The 26,214-nt window shown below is 41.1% G+C and overlaps 1 protein-coding gene across 5 annotated transcripts in view; it reads left to right on the forward strand.

Moving 5' to 3' along the window:
• Positions 1–26,214, forward strand: part of MPHOSPH8 (M-phase phosphoprotein 8) — a 51,195-nt gene that overhangs the window by 19,809 nt on the left and 5,172 nt on the right. Inside the window, exons 2-11 of one of the 5 annotated variants that reach the window (XM_045443797.1) lie at positions 732–887; positions 3,251–4,096; positions 5,409–5,508; positions 7,530–7,787; positions 15,565–15,690; positions 15,773–15,861; positions 16,944–17,084; positions 17,995–18,081; positions 22,478–22,632; positions 25,086–25,240. In XM_045443797.1, the coding sequence (XP_045299753.1) occupies positions 732–887; positions 3,251–4,096; positions 5,409–5,508; positions 7,530–7,787; positions 15,565–15,690; positions 15,773–15,861; positions 16,944–17,084; positions 17,995–18,081; positions 22,478–22,632; positions 25,086–25,240 (2,113 nt within the window). Of the gene's footprint in view, positions 1–731; positions 888–3,250; positions 4,097–5,408; positions 5,509–7,529; positions 7,788–15,564; positions 15,691–15,772; positions 15,862–16,943; positions 17,085–17,994; positions 18,082–22,223; positions 22,452–22,477; positions 22,633–25,085; positions 25,241–26,214 lie in introns of those variants that run through there. The other 4 variants (XM_045443806.1, XM_045443799.1, XM_045443805.1 and 1 more) reach the window with 4 other exon arrangements.

Consider the following 26,214-nt stretch of genomic DNA (forward strand, 5'->3'; position numbering starts at 1 on the left):
TGGTGTTGAGCATCTTTTCATGTATTTGTTGGCCATCTGTACTCCACCCCCCCCCCCCCCGCCCTTGGCCATCTATATGTCTTCTTTGGAAAGATCTGCTGCCCAATTTTTAATCAGATTGTTTGAGGGTTTTTTGTTATTGAGTTGTTTGAGTTCTGTATATATTTTGGATATTAACCCTTTATCAGACATGTGATTTGCAAATATTTTCCGATTCAGTAGGTTGCTTTTTCATTTTATTAGTGGTTTCCTTTGTAGTGTAGAAGCTTTTTAGTTTGATATAGTCCCATTTGTTTATTTTTAGTTTTGGTGTGGCACTGTTTTTTCATTCTTTTTTTTTTTAATTTCTTTAACATTTATTTATTTTTGAGAGAGAGAGACAGCGTGTGTGGGGGAGGAGCAGAGAGAGAGGGAGACACAGAATCCAAAGCAGGATCCAGGCTCTGAGCTGTCAGCACAGAGCCTGACACGGGGCCCAAACTCAGGAATGGCAAGATCATGACCTAGGTCAAAGTTGGACGCTTAACCAACTGAACCACCCAGGCGTCCCTGGTGTGGCACTGTTTTTTCTTAAACCCACTTGCTTCAAGAGATGAACATACTTTATAATGATGTTAATCTCCGTTTCAAGTTCATTCATGCATTCTCAGGGTTTTATGTTTTTGGAAATTTAATCACTTATATTATCAAATTTAATGTCCTTTATTTGCCTGTTTTTAATTCTGTAACAGGGTAAAATCCTTTACAAAGTTCGATGGAAAGGGTACACATCAGATGATGATACTTGGGAGCCTGAGATTCATCTTGAGGACTGTAAAGAAGTTCTTCTCGAATTTAGGAAGAAAGTTGTGGAGAACAAAGCTAAGCCAGTCAAGAAGGATATTCAGGTATCATATGTTAGTTCATATATCTTTTTTTAGTATAATAAACTTATTACAAAATTTACTGGTATAGGGAATGTGCAGTAAAAATTTACAAATGGTAAAAAAATATATAGTATTCCTATTATAAATTCTGTATAGCCACTTGATTCTCATAGAATGCTTATATCGATTTTTGCCAAACTCTTCTTTCTGTCGTCAACCTATGATCACGGTTGATGAACAAGTATAGTTTGTACGTGTTGATTAATATTTTCCTTCCAGTCAACAGTAAGGTGAAAGTGGGGGGGTTAAAAACATGTCAGAACTTTATTTGTCCATGATTTGAGCATCTTGTTTTTATGTACCTTAAGAATATATTCTGTACTATTCATGTTACTCCTGTACAGTGCATACTTTATATTTTGTCTGCATTATTAACACATTTCTTATGTCTGATTTTTATGCTAATTAAAATAAAACAAATCTTAGATCATTTTATAAAGCTGTAAATTTTAATCTATTACAGATTATGCACAGAGCTGATTACAGGTCTTTTGTTTTTCTCTTCTATTCCCACTTTAGTTTTTAGCTACTTTATTGCTTTTTAGTAAGCTTCTTCTGATAGTAAGGATAAAGAGATCAGAGGAGCTTAGATAAGTTAAAGTTCTGTAATCAGTTTGGAAAAAGATTTGATGGTGGGCTAGAGTGGGATAATATTAAAACAGATGCAAAAGTTAGGGTAAGGGTTTTCTTCTGTGAATTTGTCCATTGTTTTATCCTTGGTCCCCTTTTTCCACAAATAATTGGCTTTATTTATGAATCTTATAAGACTTTCCCATTGTTCTTTCCCATGTAAATTTCATTCCAAGCTTCTATTTTATAAATTAAACCAACTCTTTCTCCACTTGCTTTTGCTTTTTTTCTTTTCCATTAGAAATTATTTTTTTTTTAGAATATTGGCAGAGGTCCTCAAACTTAGAACTATATGGTGAAAAATTTTCCCAAGAAATAGATTCTTACCTAGTTGAAGTCTTTATTTTAAGGACTGAATGTTGATCTTCTTTCCCTACAATTTGAGTTTCAACCACATTTAAAAAAAATACTTGCAGGGGCTCCTGGGTGGCTCAGATCATGATCTCACAGCTCGTGAGTTTGAGTCCTATATCAGTGCAGAGCCCGCTTTGAATCCTCTGTCCCCTTCTCTCTCAACCCCTTCCCCCTCTCTCAAAAATAAACAATTTAAAAAATTCTTTAAAAAAAAAAAAAGAAGAGTCACATGTTCTACTGACTGAGACAGCCAGGCACCCTAGTCTTGTCTTTTTATGAAGTGCTTCTGGGAAATTGAAAGACTTAGGCCAATTCCACCATATTCTCACTGTCTCTGTAACCTTAGTGGCATTCATTTCTTACACACTGTAGGGAAAACATCTTGTAAATGTACCTATCTTTTCCCTCCCTTTCTACCCCCAAGTCATTTAGAAGAAAAGAATTTGGGGAAATGGGAGCTGAAAATACTGCATAGTGTTTGCATAGTGTTTTTGTGTCTATACATATAATAAATCTTTTTTATTTTTTTTTTTAACATTTATTTATTATTGAGAGAGCGAGCATGAGCAGGGGAGGGGCAGAGAGAGGGGGAGACACAGAGTCTGAAGCAGGCTCCAGGCTTTGAGCTGTCAGCACAGAGCCTGACGCGGGGCTCAAACTCACACACCGCAAGATCATGACCTGAGCCGAAGTCGGACGCTAAACCGACTGAGCCACCCAGGCGCCCCTGTACATATTATATTTTTAAGGTGTGGTTTTGTTTGTTTATTTAGGGTTTTTGTTTGTTTTGTTTTTTTAGAATAGGAAACTTTATTTTCCATAGGAGGTATTTCAGATTATACAACACAAATCAAATCAATTGGGGAAGTAAGATTTGTGTACAGTCTTGCTTATTCTGTATGTAACTGTGAAATATAACAGCAAGTTCAAGGACATCTAGGATTCAGTCTTAAAAAAACTTTGCTTTTGGATTGATAACTACTTTTTTGACAGCCAATTCTGTACAGATAACTTTTTTGGTGTTTTTGGAAAATTTGAACTTCAGATCATGTAAAATACACCATTCATAAGGCTGTTATTACTCACTTCTGCTTTAGTTTAGGACCTTCAGTGGCACTAACATTTTTTTCACTGTGTTTATCTGCTTTCATTTTAAAATGATGCTCAGTATCACAACCAAGACCTATTTGCTAAATCAGAGACATAAGTAATATACAACTTCAATTAATAATTTTAAGAAGTTGAGAAACTTGGGAAAAAAAATTACTACTAGATTTCATTCGTACTACTTTTCCAGTTACTATGTTAATGAGTATTTAAGTCTTTTTTATATCTTATAGAAACTGTCCTTAAATAATGACATATTTGAGGCAAATTCTGATAGTGATCAGCAAAGTGAGACAAAAGAAGATACTTCTCCAAAGAAGAAAAAGAAAAAATTGAGGCATAGAGAAGAGAAAAGCCCAGATGATCTGAAAAAGAAAAAAGCAAAGACTGGGAAACTAAAAGATAAATCCAAACCAGACCTGGAGAGCTCTTCTGAAAGTTTAGTTTTTGATTTAAGGACAAAAAAAAGAATTTCAGAAGCCAAAGAAGAAATAAAGGAATCCAAAAAGCCCAAAAAAGAGGACACAAAAGAAACTAAGGAATTAAAGAAAGTTAAAAAGGGTGAAGGAAGAGATTTAAAGGCTAAAATAAGAGAAGATTCCAAAGAAAACAGAAAAACAAAAAAAGAGAAATGTGTTGAATCTCAGTTGGAATCTGAATCAAGTGTACTTAATGACTCCCCTTCTCAAGAAGATGACAATGAAGATTTTCATTCTGACAACAGAGAAGAGAAACAGAAGATTAAAAGTGCAAAAGACAAAGCAGGGCAAGATGCAATTCAGGATGTTTTTGATAAACAGCCAGATGGCTCTGTGAGTGCCGATGAAGATGCTGATGTCAAAGCAAAGAGAAAAAGGAAAAAACTGAGAAAGACTGAGGAACTCAGAGAGAGCAAAACACTAGAAAACAGGAACCTTTTCCTAGAGAAGAAACCCATACATAAGAAGCAAAGGAGTCAGGACAGAGGCAGAAGCACCACAGAGTTAGATAAGCTGATACCTGCACCTGCCCAGACACAGAAGAGTTCAAGAGCAGGTGTGGAAGAGAGAGGCCTCAGGTCTACTGACTCAGCTGGGGAGGTAAGTACTTGGGGGGATCAGTTGAAGGGCAGTAAAAATCTTACCGAGTACAGAAATGCTCCTGTCAAGCTGGCACTCCTTTGAGTGTTCAAGAAACTTTACAAAAACAAAGTGGAAACGGTGTAACAAACTATAAGAATAGTTTTTTCTGTGGTTAGGGAGTTCCTTAATGTGTGATTAGAATAGGTAGTTATAAATGATGAAGATCATCCAGCTTTTGGACCTCCCACACTAATCTCTTAGTCTTAAAATTTGCTTTCTTTTAGACTACGACTAGAAAATTGAGGACTAATTTGTGAACAAAACAAGGATTTTTTTCAGGGCTACTCAGATGATGTGTAACATTGTGTAGTAAAACTGAAAATAAGCTTCATCAGCTCAGCTTTTCATACCTTACTTGGTATTTTTCCTATTGTCTTAAAAATATACTACTTTTTTACTTAAATAATAAGCACTAACATTATGAATTTTTTTAATCTTACAAAAATATGTTTAATAGGAGTTTATCCCATTATTATAAAAATTATTTTCATATGGCTTTTCAAAATGGAAATATTTTCCACATTATTAAGGTATACATATATACAGTATCATGGGCTATGAAAAAGATCTTTTTTTTTCCATCCATTATTCTGTGTTTGTGGATTTATCTTAAGGAAGTCATTTTAAAGGAAGAAAAAGCTAGGTATACAAAGATACTTATGGCAGTGTTAGCCTCACTAAAACTCATACCAGTCTGTCTACCATACCATTTCCATGAGGGAAATGATTAGGAAAATATTGCTGTATCAGCTTTGGGACTATTACCTGTCCATTGAAATACTAATTATGAGGTCAATGTAGCAAAAATAGAAAAGGTTCTAAAATGTTACAGTGAGGAAAGTTGTAAATATGAAACCAGTCATGTAAAAATATCTATGAGATGTAAATAAAGGAAAATGAACTTTAAACAACAAAATTATGCAAATTTACAATGATCAGAGGGGAGAATGTGGAGAAATAAAAATCGTCATGTTTGGTTAGTAGGAGTGAAGGAAGATTTTTTGGAATTTTCTTTATTTTTAATAATTAAAAAAAATCAGAGTGAGGTGTTGAGTTTTGAATTTGATATTTTTATAAACCATCAGAGTCGAGGGATAATCTTGATTGAAGAAGCACTTGACGTTCCAAAGGACACAATAACCTGTGGTCATGTGCCATAGTACCCAAAAGACAGTCACTGATGCCAGGAACCTGCGTTTCCCAATTTTCAGATATATAGTGTCAGTTCCTTCTCTGTCCTTGTTTTGGATCTTACATATGTCTCTTTTAGGAGAAAGAGATTAAAAAAAATGAACCCAAAGAAAAATACCAGAAAAGGCAGGATTTGGACAAGGAAGAAAAAGGTCGTAAAGAGCCAAAGGGATTAAAGAGTGAGTGTGAATACTAACATTTTACCTTTTACCATTGCAGTCTTTTATACAAAAATTTAATTTACTGTGAAGACAGTCTCTCTTTTCTAACCTGCAGTGTCACAGAACTAGAAAATTTCATTCACTGGAGAATTTAGAACTTTATGCTACTTTTGTTTAAACAGTTACTTTATTACATGACAGTTCATATTTCTGTAATTTTTTTTCTCTCCTGTTCACTTTTGTTTCTCCTTTTGATGGAGTACACTAGTACTTGATCTAGTACATTATAAATCCGTTGTGGTCGAAAAGTAAAGGTCTCTTACAATGGATGCTAAATGAGACAAACCACTGTTAATACGTTAATTGTATTTAAGCGCTGAGTCATTTATATAAATACGATACTGAATTTAAATTTTGTATCACATCAAGATACACCATAATTGAGAATCCATGACATGTCAGTACTAGAATCAGGTACTTTATAAAGCATTCACCATTATAGTATTTTTTTTTTTTTTTTAATTTTTTTTTTTTCAACATTTATTTATTTTTGGGACAGAGAGACAGAGCATGAACGGGGGAGGGGCAGAGAGAGAGGGAGACACAGAATCGGAAACAGGCTCCAGGCTCTGAGCCATCAGCCCAGAGCCCGACGCGGGGCTCGAACTCACGGACCGCAAGATCGTGACCTGGCTGAAGTCGGACGCTTAACCGACTGCGCCACCCAGGCGCCCCCACCATTATAGTATTTAAATAAACCCCACTGGATATTTTAGTTCATGTACCAAAAGTACTTGGAACACATGTTCTCATGAAGCAGTGATTCTAAAAGATAGGTAATTTCTTGTCCTCCCCCCCCCCCCCCCAAGTCTGTATATGGCTGAGGTAATATTCAAATTAGATTTTGGTTACAGCTTGGGTTGGGACTTAGCAGTAAGTTAGAGTATTATAGGAAGCTGGGAAGGACCACTTGTTTTGATGGATTTTGCATAAAGTAGTTATAACTTAGGGGTATCTATTCAAAGTACCATAGTTTTAAGCATGTATCATTCTTCAGAGTCGAGATTAGGGATTCAAAATATAGTACAGTTGGAACTAATTTTTTTCTTCCTCACATACACTTGGAATATGTACTCTTAAACTGCTGTTCATTCCTTTCATAATGGTACTCACTAGGAGGCCAATTTTCAACATCCCTGCTGATAAAATCTATCTGTCTTGTACCCTGAGTTTATAATGGAAGTCTTCCTAGTTTTTTTCTATTCTGCCCTTTTTGGGGGTTATTATGTCATACCTGTTGTTTTGCCACTCTTCTTTCCACTTTGTTTTTTTAATTTTTTTATGTTTATTTACTGTTGAGAGAGAGACAGAGTGCAAGCAGGGGAGGGGCAGACAGAGAGGCAGACACAGAATCCAAAGCAGGCTCCAGGCTCTGAGCTGTCAGCATAGAGCCCGATGCGGGGCTTGAAACGATGAACCGTGAGATCATGACCTGAGCCAAAGCCGGGGGCTTAGCTGACTGAGCCACACAGGCACCTTCATCTTCTTTCCACTTTTATGTTTAGTTAAAAGCTAAGTAGATTTTTACAGACATCAGGTATAATTTTACCAGGTGCATGGTCAGTGTGCTGGCACCCTTCAGTTTCCCCCACTCTCCACCGAGAGCCATTTTTGTGCAAGGTTAGCTTTGGGATACAGTTGTGGGCAGTTGTTTTAGCAGAAGGACAGTGGTGTCCTGAGACTAGGATTATTCTGAGGCTCACTATCTTCAGTAGGCCTTTGTCAAAACAGGCAGTGGTTCCGAACACCTAGTTTAACAGCCATTCACTTTAGACACCTTTCTAAATATTGAGCAGGCAGTAGAAAGGCCAGTTGAAACAAGTTCACAGCTTTGATAGTAAATCTGATCATGCTTTATAACCAAGACAGATACTAGTAAAAATTTCAAATTCTTACTGTTTCTTTAATACCTAGATTTTCTTTTGATTACAACAGAAATTTGTGAGTCATATTTATTCTCAATTTTATTTTTTCACTAGCATTTAAGGAAATCAGAAATGCATTTGATTTATTTAAATTAACTCCAGAAGAAAAAAATGATTTTCCTGAGACTAATCGGAAAAGAGAAGAAATACCACTAGATTATAAAATCACAGAAGATCACAAAACCAAGGAAAACAAGCAGTTACTTAAAGAAAGGAGAAATACAAGAGATGAAACTGATACTTGGGCTTATATAGCTGCAGAAGGTGATCAAGAGGTTCTGGATAGTATGAGCCAAGCAGATGAGAATTCTGGTAAGTATGTTTGTAATTATTTTGCAGTATTTTTCCAGGATAATGTACCATATTTCACTTTTCTAACTCTTCTCTCCCAGTATAATTCTGATCAGGAAGTAATGAAGTAGATTTTATTGACCCTTCCAAAGAAACACATTTTTATCTTGAAGACTTAAGTCATTCTGTGACTTCTAAATTGATTAAACAAGTATTTTCTGAGTTCCTATACTTTGCTTTTAGCACATTTAGAAATTATAAAGATTTTTGGTTTTCTACATTACCTACTCTTGCCAAGCAGTCTGATTGTATATCTCATTAGATTTCTTTCAGAAAATTATCAAATACAGACTTATTTGTATTCTACCCTTTTAACTTTGCAATAACACTTGCTAAAATAAAATTATATTATAAATGCTATCCTGGGGATGTTGGAATTGGCTGCCAAGGAGGGAGAATCATGGATAGAATTCAGAGTACAGTAGCTGTGGGGAAGAGCGTGTGTGCACACACACACACACACACACACACATATGTATATAAAACTAGGACACAATAAACAAAAGAGATTAACCTGGTAAAACTCTGTTATTTGTAAATCTTGAGAAACAATTGAAGAGAATTAAAAAAAATTGTTTTTTAATGTTTCTTTGTTTTTGAGAGAGAGAAAGAATGCAAGTGGGGGAGGGGCAGAGAGAGAGAATCGAAGCAGGTTCCAGCTCCAAGCTGTTAGCACAGAGCCCAACAAAAGGCTCGAACTCACGAACCAGGAGATCATTACCTGAGCTGAAGTCAGCTGCTTAACCGACTGAGCCACCCAGGCACCCCAAAGAGAATTTTTTAAGTATTTCAGCGGGCACCTGGGTGGCTCAGTCATATGAGCCACCAACTCTTGATTTCAGCCTCAGGTCATGATCCCAGGGTCATGGGATTGAGCCTTACGTCAGGCTCCACGATTAGCATGGCTCTTGCTTAAGATTCTCTCTCTTCTTCTGCCCTTTGCATGTTCTTGCTCTTTCAAATAAAAATAAAAATAAAATATTTCCAGATGTATGGCAGGCTAGATAGTCTGGGTGACTCTCATACTGCAATGCAGCTGGATTCTGAATACTATGTAAAACATACTTTCTGATACATTGCTGAGCTTACAGGAAATTGGGACACCTTCTAGGAGGAGTAGACAAAGGGGACGAAAGAGGTTGCCCACAGGGCACATGCCAAATAGTGGCTTTGCTGTTGGGATATTAAACAATAAAGAACAGATAGTAGGTGTTGGTTTGCAGACTCCAGACTTCCCTGGGTGAAATCTGAATCCAGCCTGTCTGGGGAGTACAGGAAGTAACCAAAGAAAGAGTTCAGCCACTCCAGATTGATAGGTGGCAGATTTAATAAGCAAGGGACTTTACATATGAGACTTGCCTTCATTTGCCACAAGTCGAGTAGATCAGTCTGTGCATGTGCACACACACAACACACACACATGCACCCCTCCCTGTGAATCTTAAAAGTTTATATAGAGGTTTTAACTGGATTCGGTCACGTACTTAGTCCAGATAGTCTCAACAACACCTTAAACTCTCAAGGCTGTGTCCTTGAAATAGCTCCTAGTATGAAAATGGTGGGTGGAACCCTCTGAAGAAAAGCCTCTCGTTGCTTGTGTCAACCCAAAGTCATATCCTCTCAATGGCCTCCTTCCAACAGTAGGGAACATCAGTAAAGCCATAGGTTGGTTCACTGAAAAGACTAATAGAATAGACAAGCTCCTACCAATGTTGACTAAAGAATGAAAATTGAAAAGAGAATGCATAAACAAACAATATTTCCAGTGAGAAAAGAGACATGATTGTAGATTGTGTACAGATTAAAAAGATAATTCTGTGAGCAGTTTTTTACCAATGGATTTGAAAATAGAGTGAAATGGGAAAATTCCTGGGAGAATATAGTTTAACAAAACTGACCCAGAAAGAAATACAAAAATTGAGTAGTTTTACAGCTATTAAAGAATGTGAGGGGCATGTGGGTGGCTCAGTCGGTTAGGCATCTGACTTCAGCTTAGGCCATGATCTTGTGGTTTGTGAGTTCACGCCCCACGTGGGGCTCTGTGCTGACAGCTTCAGAGCTTGGACCCTGCTTTGAAGTCTGTCTGAATGTCTCTCTCTCTCTCTCTGCCCCACCCTTGCTTGTGTTCTGTCTCTGTCTCTCAAAAATGAATAAATGTTAAAAAAAAAAAAAAGAATGTGAAATAGTAATTTAAAATAGCCTTAAAAATTTAACACTACAGGGCGCCTGGGTGGCTCAGTTGGTTGAGCGTCCGACTTTGGCTCAGGTCCTGGTCTCGTGGTTCATGGGTTCAAGCCCAGCATCGGGCTCTGTGCTGACAGCTTGCTTGGAGCCTGGAGCAGGCTTTGGATTGTGTCTCCTGCCCCTCTCCCGCTTGCTCTCTATCTCTCAAAAGTAAATAAATGTAAAAAAAAAAAAAATTTTTTTAAAAAATTTAACACCAGGCACAGATAGTTTCAATACAAGAGCTTACCAAAATTATAAAAAAGTCTTCCTAAAATAAAGAATGCTAACTTGTTCCTTGGGCCCATTATACTTTCAGAACCATAATGAGAAAGAAACTTTGTAAGAAAGGAAAGTGACAGGTCGAGCTTACTCATGAACTCAGATGTAAGTATCCCAAACAAAACGTTAGGCAGTTGAATCTAGCTGTATGTAAGAACATAACCTATTATAATATAACATAACCTAATAGTTAGCAGTCCTTAGGAATTCAGTGAGTAAAGGAGAAATTGATTCAGAAACATCCTCAATTTCTAAAAAACAAAACCTAACAAATTAATAAAAGGGAGCTTTCTCGGGGAACGGTCTCAAGATAGTGGAGCAGCATGGAAGTTTTTGGCATCTCTCGTCCCTGAAATGCAGCCAGATCAACACTAAACCCTCTTTCACGCCTAGAAAATTGATCTGAGGATTAACACAACAATCTGCACAACTTGAACCACAGAACACAGCAGGTACACAGTGCAGAGAGGTGAACTGGGGTAGAGAGAAGCCGCAGAGGGGTAGGGATCTGTTTTTGCTTGCAGAGAGAGGACAGAGAAAGTAGGGAGAGTACGGGAAAAGCACTCCCCTTGAAAGAAGCTGGAGAGAAAAGAGAGCAGAAATACCCATAAGGGAATTCCCAAGAAAGGAAGAAAAGAGAAAGGAAGAGAGTTTGGATAGCATTAAGACTCTATGAACAGGGGAGTATAGAGTCTGAAACTCCACAGCTCAATACCTGGCAGAGTTCTGGTGGGAAGGGTGCATCCTCAGGAGCAGAGAGCAAGGTCCTCGGGGTCCTTAGGCCACACAGGGAGAGACAGTGGTTGCCCTGCCAAGAGGACATTTGGTAGAGGCTGTGTGGCCTCCCCCCAACAGGCAAAGGTCTCAGCAAACCCTGGAGAACAGCCACGTTTGCTGGTGTTGGAACAAGGGTGTTAAGAGGGGGGTGAAGCCTGGTGCCAGATGTGTGTTGTTATAGACCCTAATCCCTGAAACACTGGTGCCAGGCGATCGTGTGAACTTTTTCTGGGGCAGGCTGGCACCTGGCCACAGTCTCCAGGCCTCTGCAACAGTGTGGTTGCATGAACATTCCTGGGGCTGGGCTGGCATTTATAATAATACTAATGTATTACAAACCTGTAATCATCAAAACAGTATGGTACTGGCACAAAAACACTCAGATCGATGGAACAGAATGGAGAACCCAGTAATGGACCCACAAACATATGGCCAACTAATCTTTGACAAAGCAGGAAAGAATATCCAGTGGAATAAAGACAGTCTCTTCAGCAATTGGTGTCAGGAAAACTGGACAGCGACATGCAGAAGAATGAACCTGGACCACTTTCTTACACCAGACACAAAAATAAGCTCAAAATGGATGAGAGACCTAAACGTTAAGACAGGAATCCATCAAAATCCTCTAGGATTTTCAGCCACGGCAAGTTCTTTTTCAACACGTCTCCAGAGGCAAGGGAAACAAAAGCAAAAATGAACGATTGGGACCTCATCAAGATAAAAAGCTTCTGCACGGTGAAGATAACAATCAGTAAAACTAAAAGGCAACTGATGGAATGGAGAAGATATTTGCAAATGACATATCAGATAAAGGGTTAGTATCCAGAATCTATAAAGGACGTATCAAACTCAACATCCAAAAAACAAATAATCCAGTCAGGAAATGAACCAAAGACATGAATGAACACTTTTCCAAAGAAGACATCCAGATGGCTAACAGACACATGAAAAAAATGCTCAACATCACTCATCATCAGGGAAATACAAATCAAAACCACAATGAGATACCACCTCAGCCCTCTCAGAATGGCTAACATTAACAACTCCGGCAACAAAAGATGTTGGCAAGGATGCGGAGAAAGAGGATCTCTTTTGCACTGCTGGTGGGAATGCAAACTGGTGCAGTTTGCATGGAAAACAGTATGAAGCTTCCTTAAAAAGTTAAAACTACCCTACGACTCAGCAATTGCACTGCTGGGTGTATATCCAAGGGATACAGGTGTGCTGTTTCATAGGGGCACATGCACCCCAGTGTTTATAGCAGCCCTATCGACAATAGCCAAAGTATGGACAGAGCCCAAATGTCCGTCGACAGATGAACGGATAAAGATGTGACATATATGCGGGGAGGGGGTGTATACATGTTTATACGTGTGTGTATACATGTATATATGTGTGTGTATGTATATATATGTATATATACACACATATATACATACAATGGAGTATTACTCAGCAATCAAAAAGAATGAAATCTTGCCATCTGCAACTATGTGGATAGAACTAGAGGGTATTATGCTAAGCGAAATAAGTCAGAATAAGACAAATATCATATGACTTCACTCATATGAGGACTTTTTTTTTTTTTTTTCAACGCTTATTTATTTTTGGGACAGAGAGAGACAGAGCATGAACGGGGGAGGGGCAGAGAGAGAGGGAGACACAGAATCGGAAACAGGCTCCAGGCTCTGAGCCATCAGCCCAGAGCCTGACGCGGGGCTCGAACTCCCGGACCGCGAGATCGTGACCTGGCTGAGGTCGGACGCTTAACCGACTGCGCCACCCAGGCGCCCCATGAGGACTTTTAAGATACAAACCAGATGAACATAAGGGAAGGGAAGCAAAAATAATATAAAAACAAGGAGGAGGACAAAACATAAAAGACTCTTAAATACAGAGAACAACCAAGTGTTGCTGGAGGGGCTATGGGGGGGGGGTGGGCTAAATGGGTAAGGCATTAAGGAAGACACTTGTTGGGATGAGCACTGGGTATTACATGTAGGGGATGAATCACTGGTATCTGCTTCTGAAATAATTATTATACTATATGCTAACTAACTTGGATGTAAATTAAAAATTAAAAGGGAGCTTTCTCAAGAACGTTAAACTTTTGGCAAACACCTGTCACTGCTTTTATTCCACATTATTCTAAGGTCTACCCAGTACAGTAAGAGAGTGAAAAACAAAAGATACAAGCCTTTGGGAAGGAGGCCTCCCCTCTCCCTTCCCCCAAAAAGCTGTTCATTATCAGATGTTATCATATATGTAGAAAACTCAAAAGAATCCACAAATTTTTAGAAATGTTAAATGTGTAACAGGTGATTGGATATAAGGCCAATATATAAAAATTACCTACAGTTCTGCATATATTTCTTTCTTTAAATTTTTTTTTTTTACATTCATTCTTTTTTGAGAGACATAGTGAGACAGAGCCTGAGCAGGGGAGGGGCAGAGAGAGGAGACACAGAATCCAAAGCAGGCTCCCAGCTCGAGCTGTCAGCACAGAGCCCAACGCCAGGCTCGAACCCATGAACGGTGAGATCATGACCCGAGCTAAAGTCAGACACTCAACTGACTGAGCCACGCAGGCGCCCCGATGGCAAAACCATTTTTAAAAGAATGAAAGAGAATGACATTCAAATTATGGATCCTTAACATCACTGTTGGAGGAGGGCGGGGGGGGGGGGGTACCGGGGGGGGGGAGGTACCAGGTGAGAGTGTTTAGGTCCTGGCATGGTTCTGTGCTCAAGGTAGTGCTGTGTTCACTGATGTTCACCTCCTAACACATTCTTTAGCGTTATTAAAAATAAACTTTTAAATTAAAACTAATAAAGTTTATTAAAAATAAAGAGAAAAAGTTAAAATTACCAGATGCTGAATCAAGATCCAGTACTTGGTAGGAATGAACATACGACTTTGAACCGGTTTGCTACGTGAGAGACCAAAATCTGAGCTGAAGCATAACCTTTTCTTGTTACTTTGTAAGAGTCCTGTAAATTAGGCCATATTCTCTCAGCTGATATAAACCCTCATGTGTCCTGCTTCCCGGATCTTTTTCGTGGTACCATGGTGCCGTGCTAGAGTGAGGAGGTCCAGCTGTGGGCTCAGATATGTCACAGTACGAATATGGCTCTTGGCTTACTAATGTGTGTCTGAGCAGATCCAGAACCCCTTCACCTTACCTGTAACATGTGTCCCCTTACAGGTTATTGTGTATGGATTAAGTGTGCTAATTCTTACTGAACGGTAGCTGCTTTTGCTATTACTACTGCTATTCGGAAAGTGAGGTAAGGCAACTTGATGTGACTTACTCAGAGCCATGCAGCTGACATGTGGAGCTGGGAGGTAGGAAATCCAGGATTGCAGCTCCTAAGGTTGTGCTGTTGCTATAGTGGAATGCTCTCGGAGGTGCAGAGAGAAGTGTTGGCTTGAATCAAGAGCTTTGGAAGAATTTCCTTCATTTACTTGCGTGTCTTTTACAAACTTCATCTCGATGGCAAGATTAACTGCCTAACATTTGTAAAATTTGAGGAATTGGTTTTAGGTGAAAATACTTTAACTCTGACCATAAAACATTTATGCTTTTTACTTTCTAAAATAGCACAGTTGCTTTTTGGAGCCCTGAGTGGCTCAGTTGGTTAAGCATTTGACTTCGGCTCAGGTCATGATCTCGTAGTTCATGAGTTCGAGCCCAGCGTTGGGCTCTGTGCTGACAGCTCGGAGCCTGGAACACGGTGCCTGCTTCCGATTCTGTGTCTCCCTCTCTCTCTACCTCTCCCCTGCTCGCACTCTCTCTCTCAAAAATAAATATTAAAAATTCTTTTAATAAAAAACTTTAAAAAATAGCACAGTTGTTTTGAATTACTCCCTAATGAGTTATGTTCAAATCTTATTTGTTGCACAGCCGATAGTGGATCAACGTGTCCTTTCCTAATGTTAACGAGCCCCTGGGTCAGACAGATGAGGGAGGAAACTAGCACTTGCTTTATGGGTAGGAGGGAGCACAGAGGGCTTTCAGGAGGAGAGTTTGGAGCTGAGTCTGAAGGATCAGTGGCCTTTATTTACATACAAGTTTGGTTTACACATTGAGAATGGCTTTACCTACATAAATGATTGGAGGAAATACATATCCAAGAAGAATGGCCAAAGATAGAAATGTTAAGAGATTTGGGGTTCCTGGATGGCTCAGTTGGTTAAGAATCTGACTTCGGCTCAGGTCATGATCTCACACGTGGCTGGTGAGTTCGAGTCCTGCATCAGGCTCCATGCTGACAGCGCAGAGCCTGGGGCCTCCTTCAGATTCTGTGTCTCCCTCTCTCTGCCCCTCCTCTGCTCACACTCTGTCTCTGTCTCCAAAATAAAACGTTAAAAGAATTTTCAAAAGACACTACAAACTTAAGAAAATGGCATTGTTACAGGGAAAAAAGTGTATGAATAAGCCTCTTCTGTGTTCCAGATGGCAGACAACAGATTTTGAGTTTGGGCATGGACTTGAAGTTGGAGTGGATGAAATTAGAAGATTTTCAAAAGCATCTTGATGGGGAAGATGAGAGTTTTACTACAGCAGATGCGATTCCGAGTAGTGAGTAGTGTGGGAATTTTGGAGATTCTTTTCATGAATCTAGATGTGTGAAGCCTAATTTATCTTAATTCTTTCATTGTAGATTTATTGAGGGATGCTGTGAAAAATGGGGATTACATTGCTGTGAAGGTTGCACTTAATTCAAATGAAGACTATAACCTGGACCAAGAGGTAATACATCTTAGGAAAATCTCATGAAATAAAGATGGAAAGTAGCGCTTTTCACATAATTCAGTTTTACTTTTCATACTTTAAAAATTATAAAAGTAAGGGGGCGCCTGGGTGGCTCAGTCGGTTAAGCACCAACTTCGGCTCAGGTTGTGATCTCGCGGTTCATAAATTCAGGCCCCTGCTTTGAGCTGTGCTGACAGCTCAGAGCCTGTAGCCTGCTTCGGATTCTGTGTCTCCCTCTCTCTCTTCCCCTCCCAAACTTGTGCTCTGTCTCCCCTCTCTGTCTCTCTCTCTCTCTGTCAAAAATAAACATTAAAATTTTTTATAAAGTATTTTAATTTGTCTAGATTGTCATAGCCTCTTAGAAACCAATCATATCAGTGTCCTGTTTCCTGCTTCTGAATTTTCTTCTTTATCCCTTGAGCAATCAAACTGTCATTTCCCAACAGTTAGCTTTTGTAGAGGCCATTTGTCTAATCCGGACAGCATTCAGTTACCCTTGGACTTAGGTCACTTCTAGTGGTCATTTCTAGCCTCAGATCTTTGGCCAGCTAAGCAACTATCACGAATGTGAGTTTCACCTGTTTTACCTAGAACACAAGGAGGCTTTCGGACCTGAAATGTGCGGTAAATAAATAAGTACCTTTGCCATTTTTATAGCATCAAGATGCACTATTCATCAGTATGTCGTGCAGAATGTTGACGGGCCTTTAGAACTTTAATACCTGGAAGTTGTAAAATTTTTATGACATTTAAAGAAATTGTGAAGGCTATTAGTTTCTGATTATAATAAGGATATTTTAGTGAGGGGCACCTGCCTGGCTCAGTCAGAAGACGGTACGGTGCAGCTCTTGATCTCAGTGTTGTGAGTTCAAGCCCCGCATTGGGTGTAGAGATTAATTATTAAAAATAAGTAAACAAACTTAAATAAAAATAAGGATATTTTAGTGAAAGACTTGGGTAGATGCTTAAATCAGTATACTTCAGCGATTTCACGTTGAAACATCCTAGGTGAAGAGACTTAGTTCTGGAATTTTTCTGATAGACGTTGACATGTCTTTTCCTCAACAAAACCAATGAAGGATTCAAGCGGGATGACACTGGTGATGCTCGCCGCAGCCGGAGGGCAAGACGACCTGCTGAGGCTCCTCATCAGGAAAGGGGCTAAGGTGAATGGCAGACAGAAGAATGGGACCACCGCCCTCATTCACGCAGCCGAGAAGGTTGGGAACTCAAGAGCCCTCAGTTTCTTAGTCTGTAGGAATTCCTGCCTGTGGACTAGGACGGTCTGTTTCTGTCCTGTCCTGAAATGTAACTCTCATATAGTCACAAAGCTTTAGAGTCTCATATTTCAGTTCATCTCAGACTTGTCATGAATAGATTTTTGTTAATTAGTAGCTGTACTTTGTAATTGAATTTTCAAAATGTGATTTATGTCGTGGGAAGTGATTTATATTGAAAAAGGACCCTGGGGGCTCCTGGCTGGCTCAGTTGGTAGAGCATGCGAGTCTTGATCTCGGGGTCGTGAGTTCAAGCCCCATGTTGGGCACAGAGTTTACTTTAAAAAAAGAAAAAGTAAAAGGACCTCTGGTTAAGGTACTAATACTGGTTTCAGTGTTAGATCTTTTAAAAATCTTTTCCGGTTGAGGGGCACCTGGGTGGCTGAGTCAGTTAAGTGTCCCACGTCCGGCTCTGTGCTGACAGCTTGGAGCCTGGAGCCTGCTTCAGATTCTGTGTCTCCCTCTCTCTCTGCCCCTCCCCCACTTACAGTGTCTGTCTCAGAGATAAACAAACATTTAAAAAAATTAAAAATCTTTTCCAGTTGAAATTAAATGTTCCTTTTGGTTAAGAATTTAATGAAAATATTGCCACATACTATCTTTTTAAAAGATTAACACACAGAGATTCATAGGTTGAAACCAGTGGTTCCACTTGAGATCGAAGTTGCTGGCAAAGGGCGTGTGGCTGTGTGGAGCCTGAGCAGGAGGGCACAGTGAAGAACCGTGTTCACCAACCTGCTTGGGATAGAATCTGAGTATTTTTCCTGATGGCTAAAAATTTCAAATCATCAAAAAATATCTTCTAAAGAATTTTGGGAATTAAATTTGCTTTTTTTTTTTTTTTTTTTAATAGAACTTCCTAACTACAGTGGCTATTCTTTTGGAAGCGGGAGCTTTTGTAAATGTCCAGCAGAGTAACGGTGAGACTGCTCTAATGAAGGTAAATACTTCACACGGGTCACCTACTCCCTCGCTCTTCACAGATGCCTCTGCCAGGCAGTCTGCTGGGGCCGAGAATAGGATGGGGAACAGGACACAGATGTGTAAGAGAAACCGTTTAGCAAAGAAGCAGTTAAAAGCTGGTGTGAACAATAATGTAATAGGAATAAGTACAGAGAGCTCTGGAATTACATGAAAGTTGGTACTAGGCCTAGCAGTGTGGATTCAAGGCCGGACAGGGCAGGACTTCTGGCTGGCTCAGTCAGTAGAGCATATGACTCTTGATCTCAGGGGTCATCAGTTTGAGCCCCACGTTGGGTTTAGATTACTTTAAAAAAAAAGAGGTAAGGAGCACCCGAGTGGCTCAGTCGGTTAAGCATCTGACTTCAGGTCAGGTCATGAACTCATGGTTTGTGAGTTTGAGCCCCGTGTTGGGCTCTGTGCTGACAGCTCGGAGCCCAGAGCCTGCCTCAGATTCTGTGTCTCCCTCTCTCCCTGTTCCTCCCAGCTCCTGTTCTGTCCCTCTCCCTCTCTCTCTCTCTCTCAAAAATAAAGATTAGGGGTACCTGGGTGGCTCAGTCGGTTGAGCCTCCAACTTCGGCTCAGGTCATGATCTCACGGTTCATGAGTTCAAGCCCCGCAATGGGCTCTGTGCTGACAGCTCAGAGCCTGGAGCCTGCTTCGGATTCTGTGTCTCCCTCTTTCTGTCTCTCAAAGATGAATAAATGTTTAAAAAAAATTTTTTTTAAATAAATACATAAATATTTAAAAAAATTTTTTTTTTCTTTTTAAAAGAGGTGAGACACGGTGGATGTGATGGGTGGCCGAGCTGCATCCCACAGAATGATACATAAGCTGACAGGGATGAGCTGTGTGAGCGGAAACTGGAGTAAGAGGTGTACTGACACCTGGGAGTGGGAAAGAGCCCGGTGTGCTTACATTATGGTTTTACGTGAGGGGAATCAGATTTCTTCGTGTGTGTTTGCACTTGTGGTTTGATGATTGTTTTGAATGGAAGGTTGCTAAAGCTTCCTACATATCTCCCCCTTTAATTGCCCCTCTCAGTTTACAACAGTTTTGTATTTGCCTCTCCTGGGGCCTAGCCCAGTCTAGAATGTTCCTGTGGCAGTTCTAAATTCCTGGCCTAAGATGCTGTTGGGACATAACAGGTCCTGACATCATACCGCGTGTTAGTTCCCTGCACGGAGGGAGGCTCTGTCTTAACTGCCCCCTTCCTAGATACGGGTTGGTGCAAGCTCTTAATCCGAGTAGGTGTTTCTTGGCCGTACTGAGTTTCAGCTGCATTTCCTGAGTCAGTGAGAGCACAGGTACAGGCTCAAGTTACCACCGGGCCTGGGCCTCAGTGTGGCTTGAATTTTTGTACTCTCAAGGCCAGCATCACCTGTCCCCTCGGCCGAACTCACTCCTTGTGCTGCTGTTTCACTTCTGGTTCGCGGAAATGCGGAAATGCTTATTTTGTTCAGGAGCCCTACTTTCGAATTTTAATTTTCCTTTATGTGTTCCTGTTGCCATATGTTTAGAGCAGAGGTGGCACCCCAAAGCATGAATTAAAACTTTGTCTTACCGCGAAATCACTGGATACATGCTGCACAGCAGATACTCGAGTAGTCAGGCGTGTGGAGGTGCGCACAGGGCAGTGAGCGCAGACACAGGAATTAGGATGACCTAATCCTGAGAGCGTTCAGGAGCCACTAAGCTGGAGAAACATAATCGGAAGAAAGGTGATTGTTTTTAATGTCCCCCTAGGTCAGTAGGGGGAAGGAATTGGATAAAAGACCAGGAAGGGGCGCCTGGGTGGCGCAGTCGGTTAAGCGTCCGACTTCAGCCAGGTCACGATCTCGCGGTCCGTGAGTTCGAGCCCCGCGTCGGGCTCTGGGCTGATGGCTCAGAGCCTGGAGCCTGTTTCCGATTCTGTGTCTCCCTCTCTCTCTGCCCCTCCCCCGGTCATGCTCTGTCTCTCTCTGTCCCAAAAATAAATAAACGTTGAAAAAAAAAAAAAAATTTAAAGAGGCAGAATTCATGGGACTTGGTAATTGACGGCTATGCTTGTAATCCTGTTTGCTAATTTAGGGAACACAGACAGTATACAATGGGAGTGGGGTTGCATTTGAGCTGAAAATGCTCAGATGTTTCACATCGTGATCTTTCGCTCAGGAGAAGGGTGTGGGCTGTATATTCAGATTTGGGTTCATCTGTGTAGACAACATGATTACAGCCCTAGGCTGAGAGTTGGGTCACCACTGAGATTTGGAAGGGAAAGAACGGTCAGAGAAGGCAGCCACATAGGAAAGACCAGAGGAAGAGGAAGATCAGGAGGGAGAGGTATCCTGAGTGAGCTGGCCCCAAGCATCTGTGGGGCAGAGATGCCAAAGAACAATGGGCTGAGAAATTGGGAGAAAGGGAGAAATTGCCCTTGGGGGTTAGCACTGCAGAGGGTGTTGGCGCCCTCCTCTGGGCAGAGTTTGTATTGGGTTTGAGGGATGTGGGATTGCAGGGGCTGGGAAGGTGGATGCAGGATGTAGCTGGCACTTAGGAGTTGGTCTGAAAAGGAGGAAGGCAGTGCCCGGAGGGGAAGAGGTCGAGGGATGGTTTCTTGTTTCTTCCCAGAGAGGAGCTTAAGCATACGTAATAAACTGTCGTCTAAATTAGACTGCCTATAAATGTGTTTAATTTTGTTTTTTATTTTTTTGGTTTGCTTTGGTTTTTGTTTGTGTTGGGTTTTGGGGGGCACCTATTGTTTAAGCTTTACTTAGATTTAGTATATTAAATTGGTTTTATTGAATTTGAGAATTAGAAGAAATAAACCTGGGGGAAGATTTTCAGAAATGTTTCAAACAAAATAAAAAACCTTTCATCTCAGAAATAACGTATAAACTTGATCGTTACCAGAATGTGAGGGTGTGGAGAAACCACATTCTCACCCCCTAATGTTGGGCATGTGACTGGTCCGAGCAGGGGCCTCTCACCCTTCCTGCTACCGACACTGTGGGCCAGATCGCTTGTAGGATGTGTCACAGCATCCCTGACCTCTGCACCAGGTGACATAGTACCCACCCTCAGGTGTAACAACCAGAAATGTCTCCATACATTGCCTGAATTCCCCTGGGGGCAAAACCACCCCAGTGAGAACCACAGGGTTACATGCTTTTGAAGGGCATTTGTCAGATCTGTCACTAGATGCATGCCCTTTGACCTAGCGATTACACGGCTTAGACACCTGCTCTGTAGAAATGCTGTCCCGCATGCTCAGTAGCACATGAGATGGCATTGTTCTTGTGGGAAAGCTTACCGGCTTGGCCCTGTTCCATGTACAATATATATTATATATATTTCAGTATTGAAACATATTGTCAAATTGGTTTCCGTACCACACCCAGTGCTCATCCCAACAGGTGCCCTCCTCAGTGCCCATCAGCCACGTTCCCCTCCCCCATCTGCATCAACCCTCAGTTTATTCTCAGTTGTTAAGAGTCTCTTATGGTTTGCCTCCTTCCCTCTCTGTAACTTTTTTTTTTCCCCTTCCCCTTCCACATAAGAGTGAAAGCATACGGTATCTTTCTCTGTATGACTTACTTCACTTAGCATAACACTCTCCAGTTCCATCCACATTGCTACAAGAGGCCGTATTTCATTCTTTCTCATTGCCAAGTAGGATTCCGTTGTATATCTGTGTACAATATATTATTTTAATTTCAGCCTCAGTGTCGTGAGGCAGAAGTACCGTTAACCCCTCTTGACAAGTGGAAACAGTGAGACTCAGAATTAAGGGATTTACTTGAAGTCACAAAGCCGGTAAGTAACAGAGACAGGAGAGAGCCTGGATGTAGGTCTTTTTACTCCAGAAATGGTCTTTGAACTGCATCCAGCTCCATCTTAGATCTGCTGGATTCAGACTTGTATCTGTGCTTAATTAGTCTCCTTTAAATCTTGAAATTCCTTTGTGATGCTAAGAGAGCTCCCTTAGAGATTCCCAAGAGGATCTCACTTGTCTGGGTGCTAAGTATCGGCTGCTAGGGCACAGGACTTGGTCTGAAGAGTGGAGCACGCCAGAGCTTAGAAAGGCCTGGTGTTTGTTCTGTCTTGGGACAGAAGTACCTTTCTCAGACTTGCCCGTTTCCCCAGGAGTCAGGGAGGAGATTGAATGCAGCACAGATTTCGGTACTGTTCGCGGACTAAAAGGAGCGTATGCCACCTGTCGTTAATGTCACAGTTTGTAACCGTGGGTGAGACCTGATAACCGTGTTCTCCCCCGCTCTGACCTTCTGTCCTTTTCTCGAAGAACACGTGGGCTCACGTGTGGAGAAGGGGACAAACACTGCTGGGTAGTTCTCTTATTTTGCAGTTAAGCGATTACTACTCCTTTTTTCCTGTCATAGGCCTGTAAAAGAGGAAATTCTGATATCGTACGACTTGTAATTGAATGTGGAGCTGACTGCAATATTTTGTCAAAGCACCAAAATAGTGCCCTGCATTTTGCGAAGCAGTGTAACAACGTGTTGGTGTACGACTTGCTGAAGAATCATTTAGAGACGTAAGTGTGCGTGAATGTGCCATGGTTCAGTCACAGAGTCGTCTTGGACACGTCATCATTAGAGGTGTGGAACGGGAAAAGATTGTCGAGTGGAAGTCCTGCCAGGTTTCTGTTCTCAAAAGCTCATCCGTTTAGTAAGTGCCATATGAGTTGTTTTTCCGCAAGTCCTTGAGGTCCTCAGACTTTTAAACTTAACACAGTCTTGCCTAGGAGTAACTCCTTACAACCTTAATTATGCTTGTAATTTGGCTTACGGACATTTTCTCAAAACTGCGTAAGCTGTAGTTGTTGCTTTTTTAATAGACATAATTTTTAGAGCAGTTTTAAGTCACGGTGAAGTTGAGCCGAAAGCCCAGAGGTTCCTCAATACCCTCTGTTTCCGCACATGCACAACTTCCCCGCCAACTTCTGTCGCCAGAGTGGCGTATCCACTGAACCCAGTGAACCTGCATGGACTGTTCCCGTCCAAACCCCCTGGTTTACCTGAGGGTTCACCTTGGTGTTGTGCAGCTTGGGGTTTTAACACATTGTAATGACATGTACCCACCATTGGTGTCATTCACAGTGCCACTGCCCTGAACATCCTCTGTCCTGCTTATCCCTTCCTACCCCCTGACCCCTGGCAACCACTCGTCTTTTTACTTTCTCTCTAGTTTTGCTTTTTCCGGAATGTCATGCAGTTGTAATCCTGATGCTTGCCTTCTTCAGATGGCTTCTTTCTCATAGGAGTAGGCATCGAAGATCCTTCCATGCCTTTTTTTTTAATGTTCGCTCGTTTGTTTGAACTCCAGTATAGTTGACATACAGGGTCACACTGGCTTCAGGTGGACGGTGTAGTGACCCAGCAAACCCGGTGCCCCTCCGTGACGAGTGTACGCTTTTTCCCGGTCACCTGTTTCAGCCTTCCCCCTACCAGCCTCCCCTCTGGCCACCACACTTCGTTCTCTGTAGTTAAGAATGTGTTTTTTGGTTTGTGTCTTCATTTTTCCTTGGTTTTGTTTCTTCAGTTCCACACATGAGTGAAATCGTATGGTATTTGTCTTTTTCTCTGACTTCACTTAGCGTAATGCTCTCTAGCTCCACCCATGTGGCTGCAAGTGACAAGACATTGTTCTTTTTTATGACTGAATAACATTACATTGTATATGTATTCCACATCTTTATTCATCAGTCGATGGACCAAGAGTTGGGCCGCTTCCAAAATCTGACTGTTGTAAATAACGCTATAAAAACATAGCCACCTCCGTCCTCCGTGTGTGATGGCTTGATAGCACATTTCTTGTTTTACTGAATAGTATCGCATTGTCTGGATATACCCCAGTTTATCCTTTCAAGATCATTCTTTTTCAAGCGAATTATTAGTATTATTTTTCTTTGTTAGAGAGAGGACAAGTGGGGAAGAGAAAGAGAATCTTAAGCAGGCTCCATGCTCACCACGGAGTCCAACCCTGGGCTTGATTCCACAAGCCTGGTATCGTGACCCGAGCCAGAATCGAGAGTTAGATGCTCATCCAGCCGAGCCACCTAGGCACCTCTTTTTAAGTGAATTCTAAATCATTTTATTCTAATTAAAAGTTCATGCAAGTCATTCGGTAGCTTTTTCACTTAATTATTTTGGCAACACATAACAGAAACTTCACAAACAGTAGGTAACACAAGTAAGGTGTTTATTGTTCATGTAAGGAAGTCCGGGGGTAGGCAGCCTTCGGCAGGAATTGGGCCACTCTTCCCCTCTCTTCCTCCTCCACCGCCAGCCACGCTCAGGGTGTGACTCGTGCCTGCACGATAGTTACTCCAATTCCAGTATCAATATCCTAAGCAGCAAGTAAGGTAAATTTCAGACGAGAGACAAAAAACAGAACGAAAGGGCATGTGCGTGGGGAGTCTGCCGACGTCGGAGGCCTTTGCCGGAAGCCTTCCCCAGCTGGTAATTTTTGTGTCTGTGATCCAGCACACCGGACTTCTCCTCCTAAAACCAGAATGTCCTGGGCAAACCAAATGAGTCGTTTAAAAATATTTTCTGAATTAGCACTTCTCAGTTCATTCGACTGCTTTCTAAACTAAGTACTATAACAAGGCGTGTGTGTGTGTGTGTGGCAGTTTTTGAATTTATTAATAGAATTCTCATTTTCATAGACAAATAAGTCCTGAGTGCTGTCCGTGTACCAGGAACTATTCAGAAGACTGGGAAGATGGAGACAGCAGTGAGGGAGAAAGATTTGCTCTCTTACAGCCTGAATTTCCATGTGACAGCACAGACAGTAAGACACATACATAGTGTGTCAGATGCCGAGTGCTAAAGAAAAGTGCAGAAAGGGAACGATGAGTAGGAAGTTAACGTTTTTTTTTTAAGTTGATTTGGGAAGGCCTCACTGGTATTGAACAGTTTGATGATAATGTGACTCATGGTTATTTTCTACGGCAATATTAACAAGTCTATTCTTTTTTGTTAGACTTTCAAGAGTAGCAGAAGAAACAATAAGGGACTACTTTGAGGCACGTCTTGCTCTGTTGGAACCAATCTTCCCAATAGCATGTCACCGTCTCTGTGAGGGGCCAGATTTTTCAACGGATTTCAATTATAAACCCCCACAGAACATACCAGAAGGTAAGCCTATGTTTTCTCTGTTTGAAAAGGGACACTTTAATTTTTAAACAGTGTAGACCTCTTTCTGTGAACATAACTTGAACAGAGTCCCAGTGTGTGTAATAATTCTGCAAAATGGTTAACAGCAGGGCTACTCTGGCAGAGAGAAACCATCCTAGGTGACCTGGAGGGACCCACAGAGCACTGTGTTAGCACTTGTTTAATAAGTACGGAAGTTGGGGCAGCTCTTTCTGCCCACAGGTCCTATCCCCGTACTTTAATAAAACCGTTTCTCACACACACACACACACACACACACACACAGTATGGAAGTTGGGTCTTAATAATTGTACTTGTTTGGTTTTTTCTTTTTTTAATGTTTATTTATTTTGAGAGAGAGTGCGTGCGTGCACAAGCAGGGGAGGGGCAGAGAGAGAGGGCGAGAGAATCCCAAGCAGGCCCCCCTCTGGCAGTGCAGAGCCCAATGTGGGGCTTGAACCCATGAACTGTGAGATCATAACCTGAGCCGAAATCAAGTCAGCACTTAACCAGCTGAACCACCCACGCACCCCTAGTTATACGTTTTTTTTTTTTTTAATTGAGTTTTATTAAAATTTAGTTAGCTTCAGGATTCTAAGCCCAGAGTGAATGTTTCTCCTGAATAAGCCAGTGTCTTGGCTCATCGTAAAGTTGAATACCGAGAGATGGAAACTTGAGTTCTGCTTCCTAGGCTCTGCTTAACAGCTGCTTTGCAGGCAAGACCATGACCATGGCATGGCCTTCTCTGGGACACTGGGACACCACATGTTTAAATGGAGATAACACTGTCTCTGCCTGAAAGTAGGAAGCTGGGCTTTTCCTTTTCTGTTAAAAAAATAAAAACATCCATTTCAGAATATGTATTCAGGGGCACCTGCGTGGCTCAATCAGTTAAGTGTCCAACTCTGGTTTTGGCTTAGGTCATTATCTCGTGGTTTCATGACTTAGAGCATTAC

This window comes from Leopardus geoffroyi, chromosome A1, assembly GCF_018350155.1.
Source record: "Leopardus geoffroyi isolate Oge1 chromosome A1, O.geoffroyi_Oge1_pat1.0, whole genome shotgun sequence".
NCBI classification, from domain to species: Eukaryota; Metazoa; Chordata; class Mammalia; order Carnivora; family Felidae; genus Leopardus; species Leopardus geoffroyi.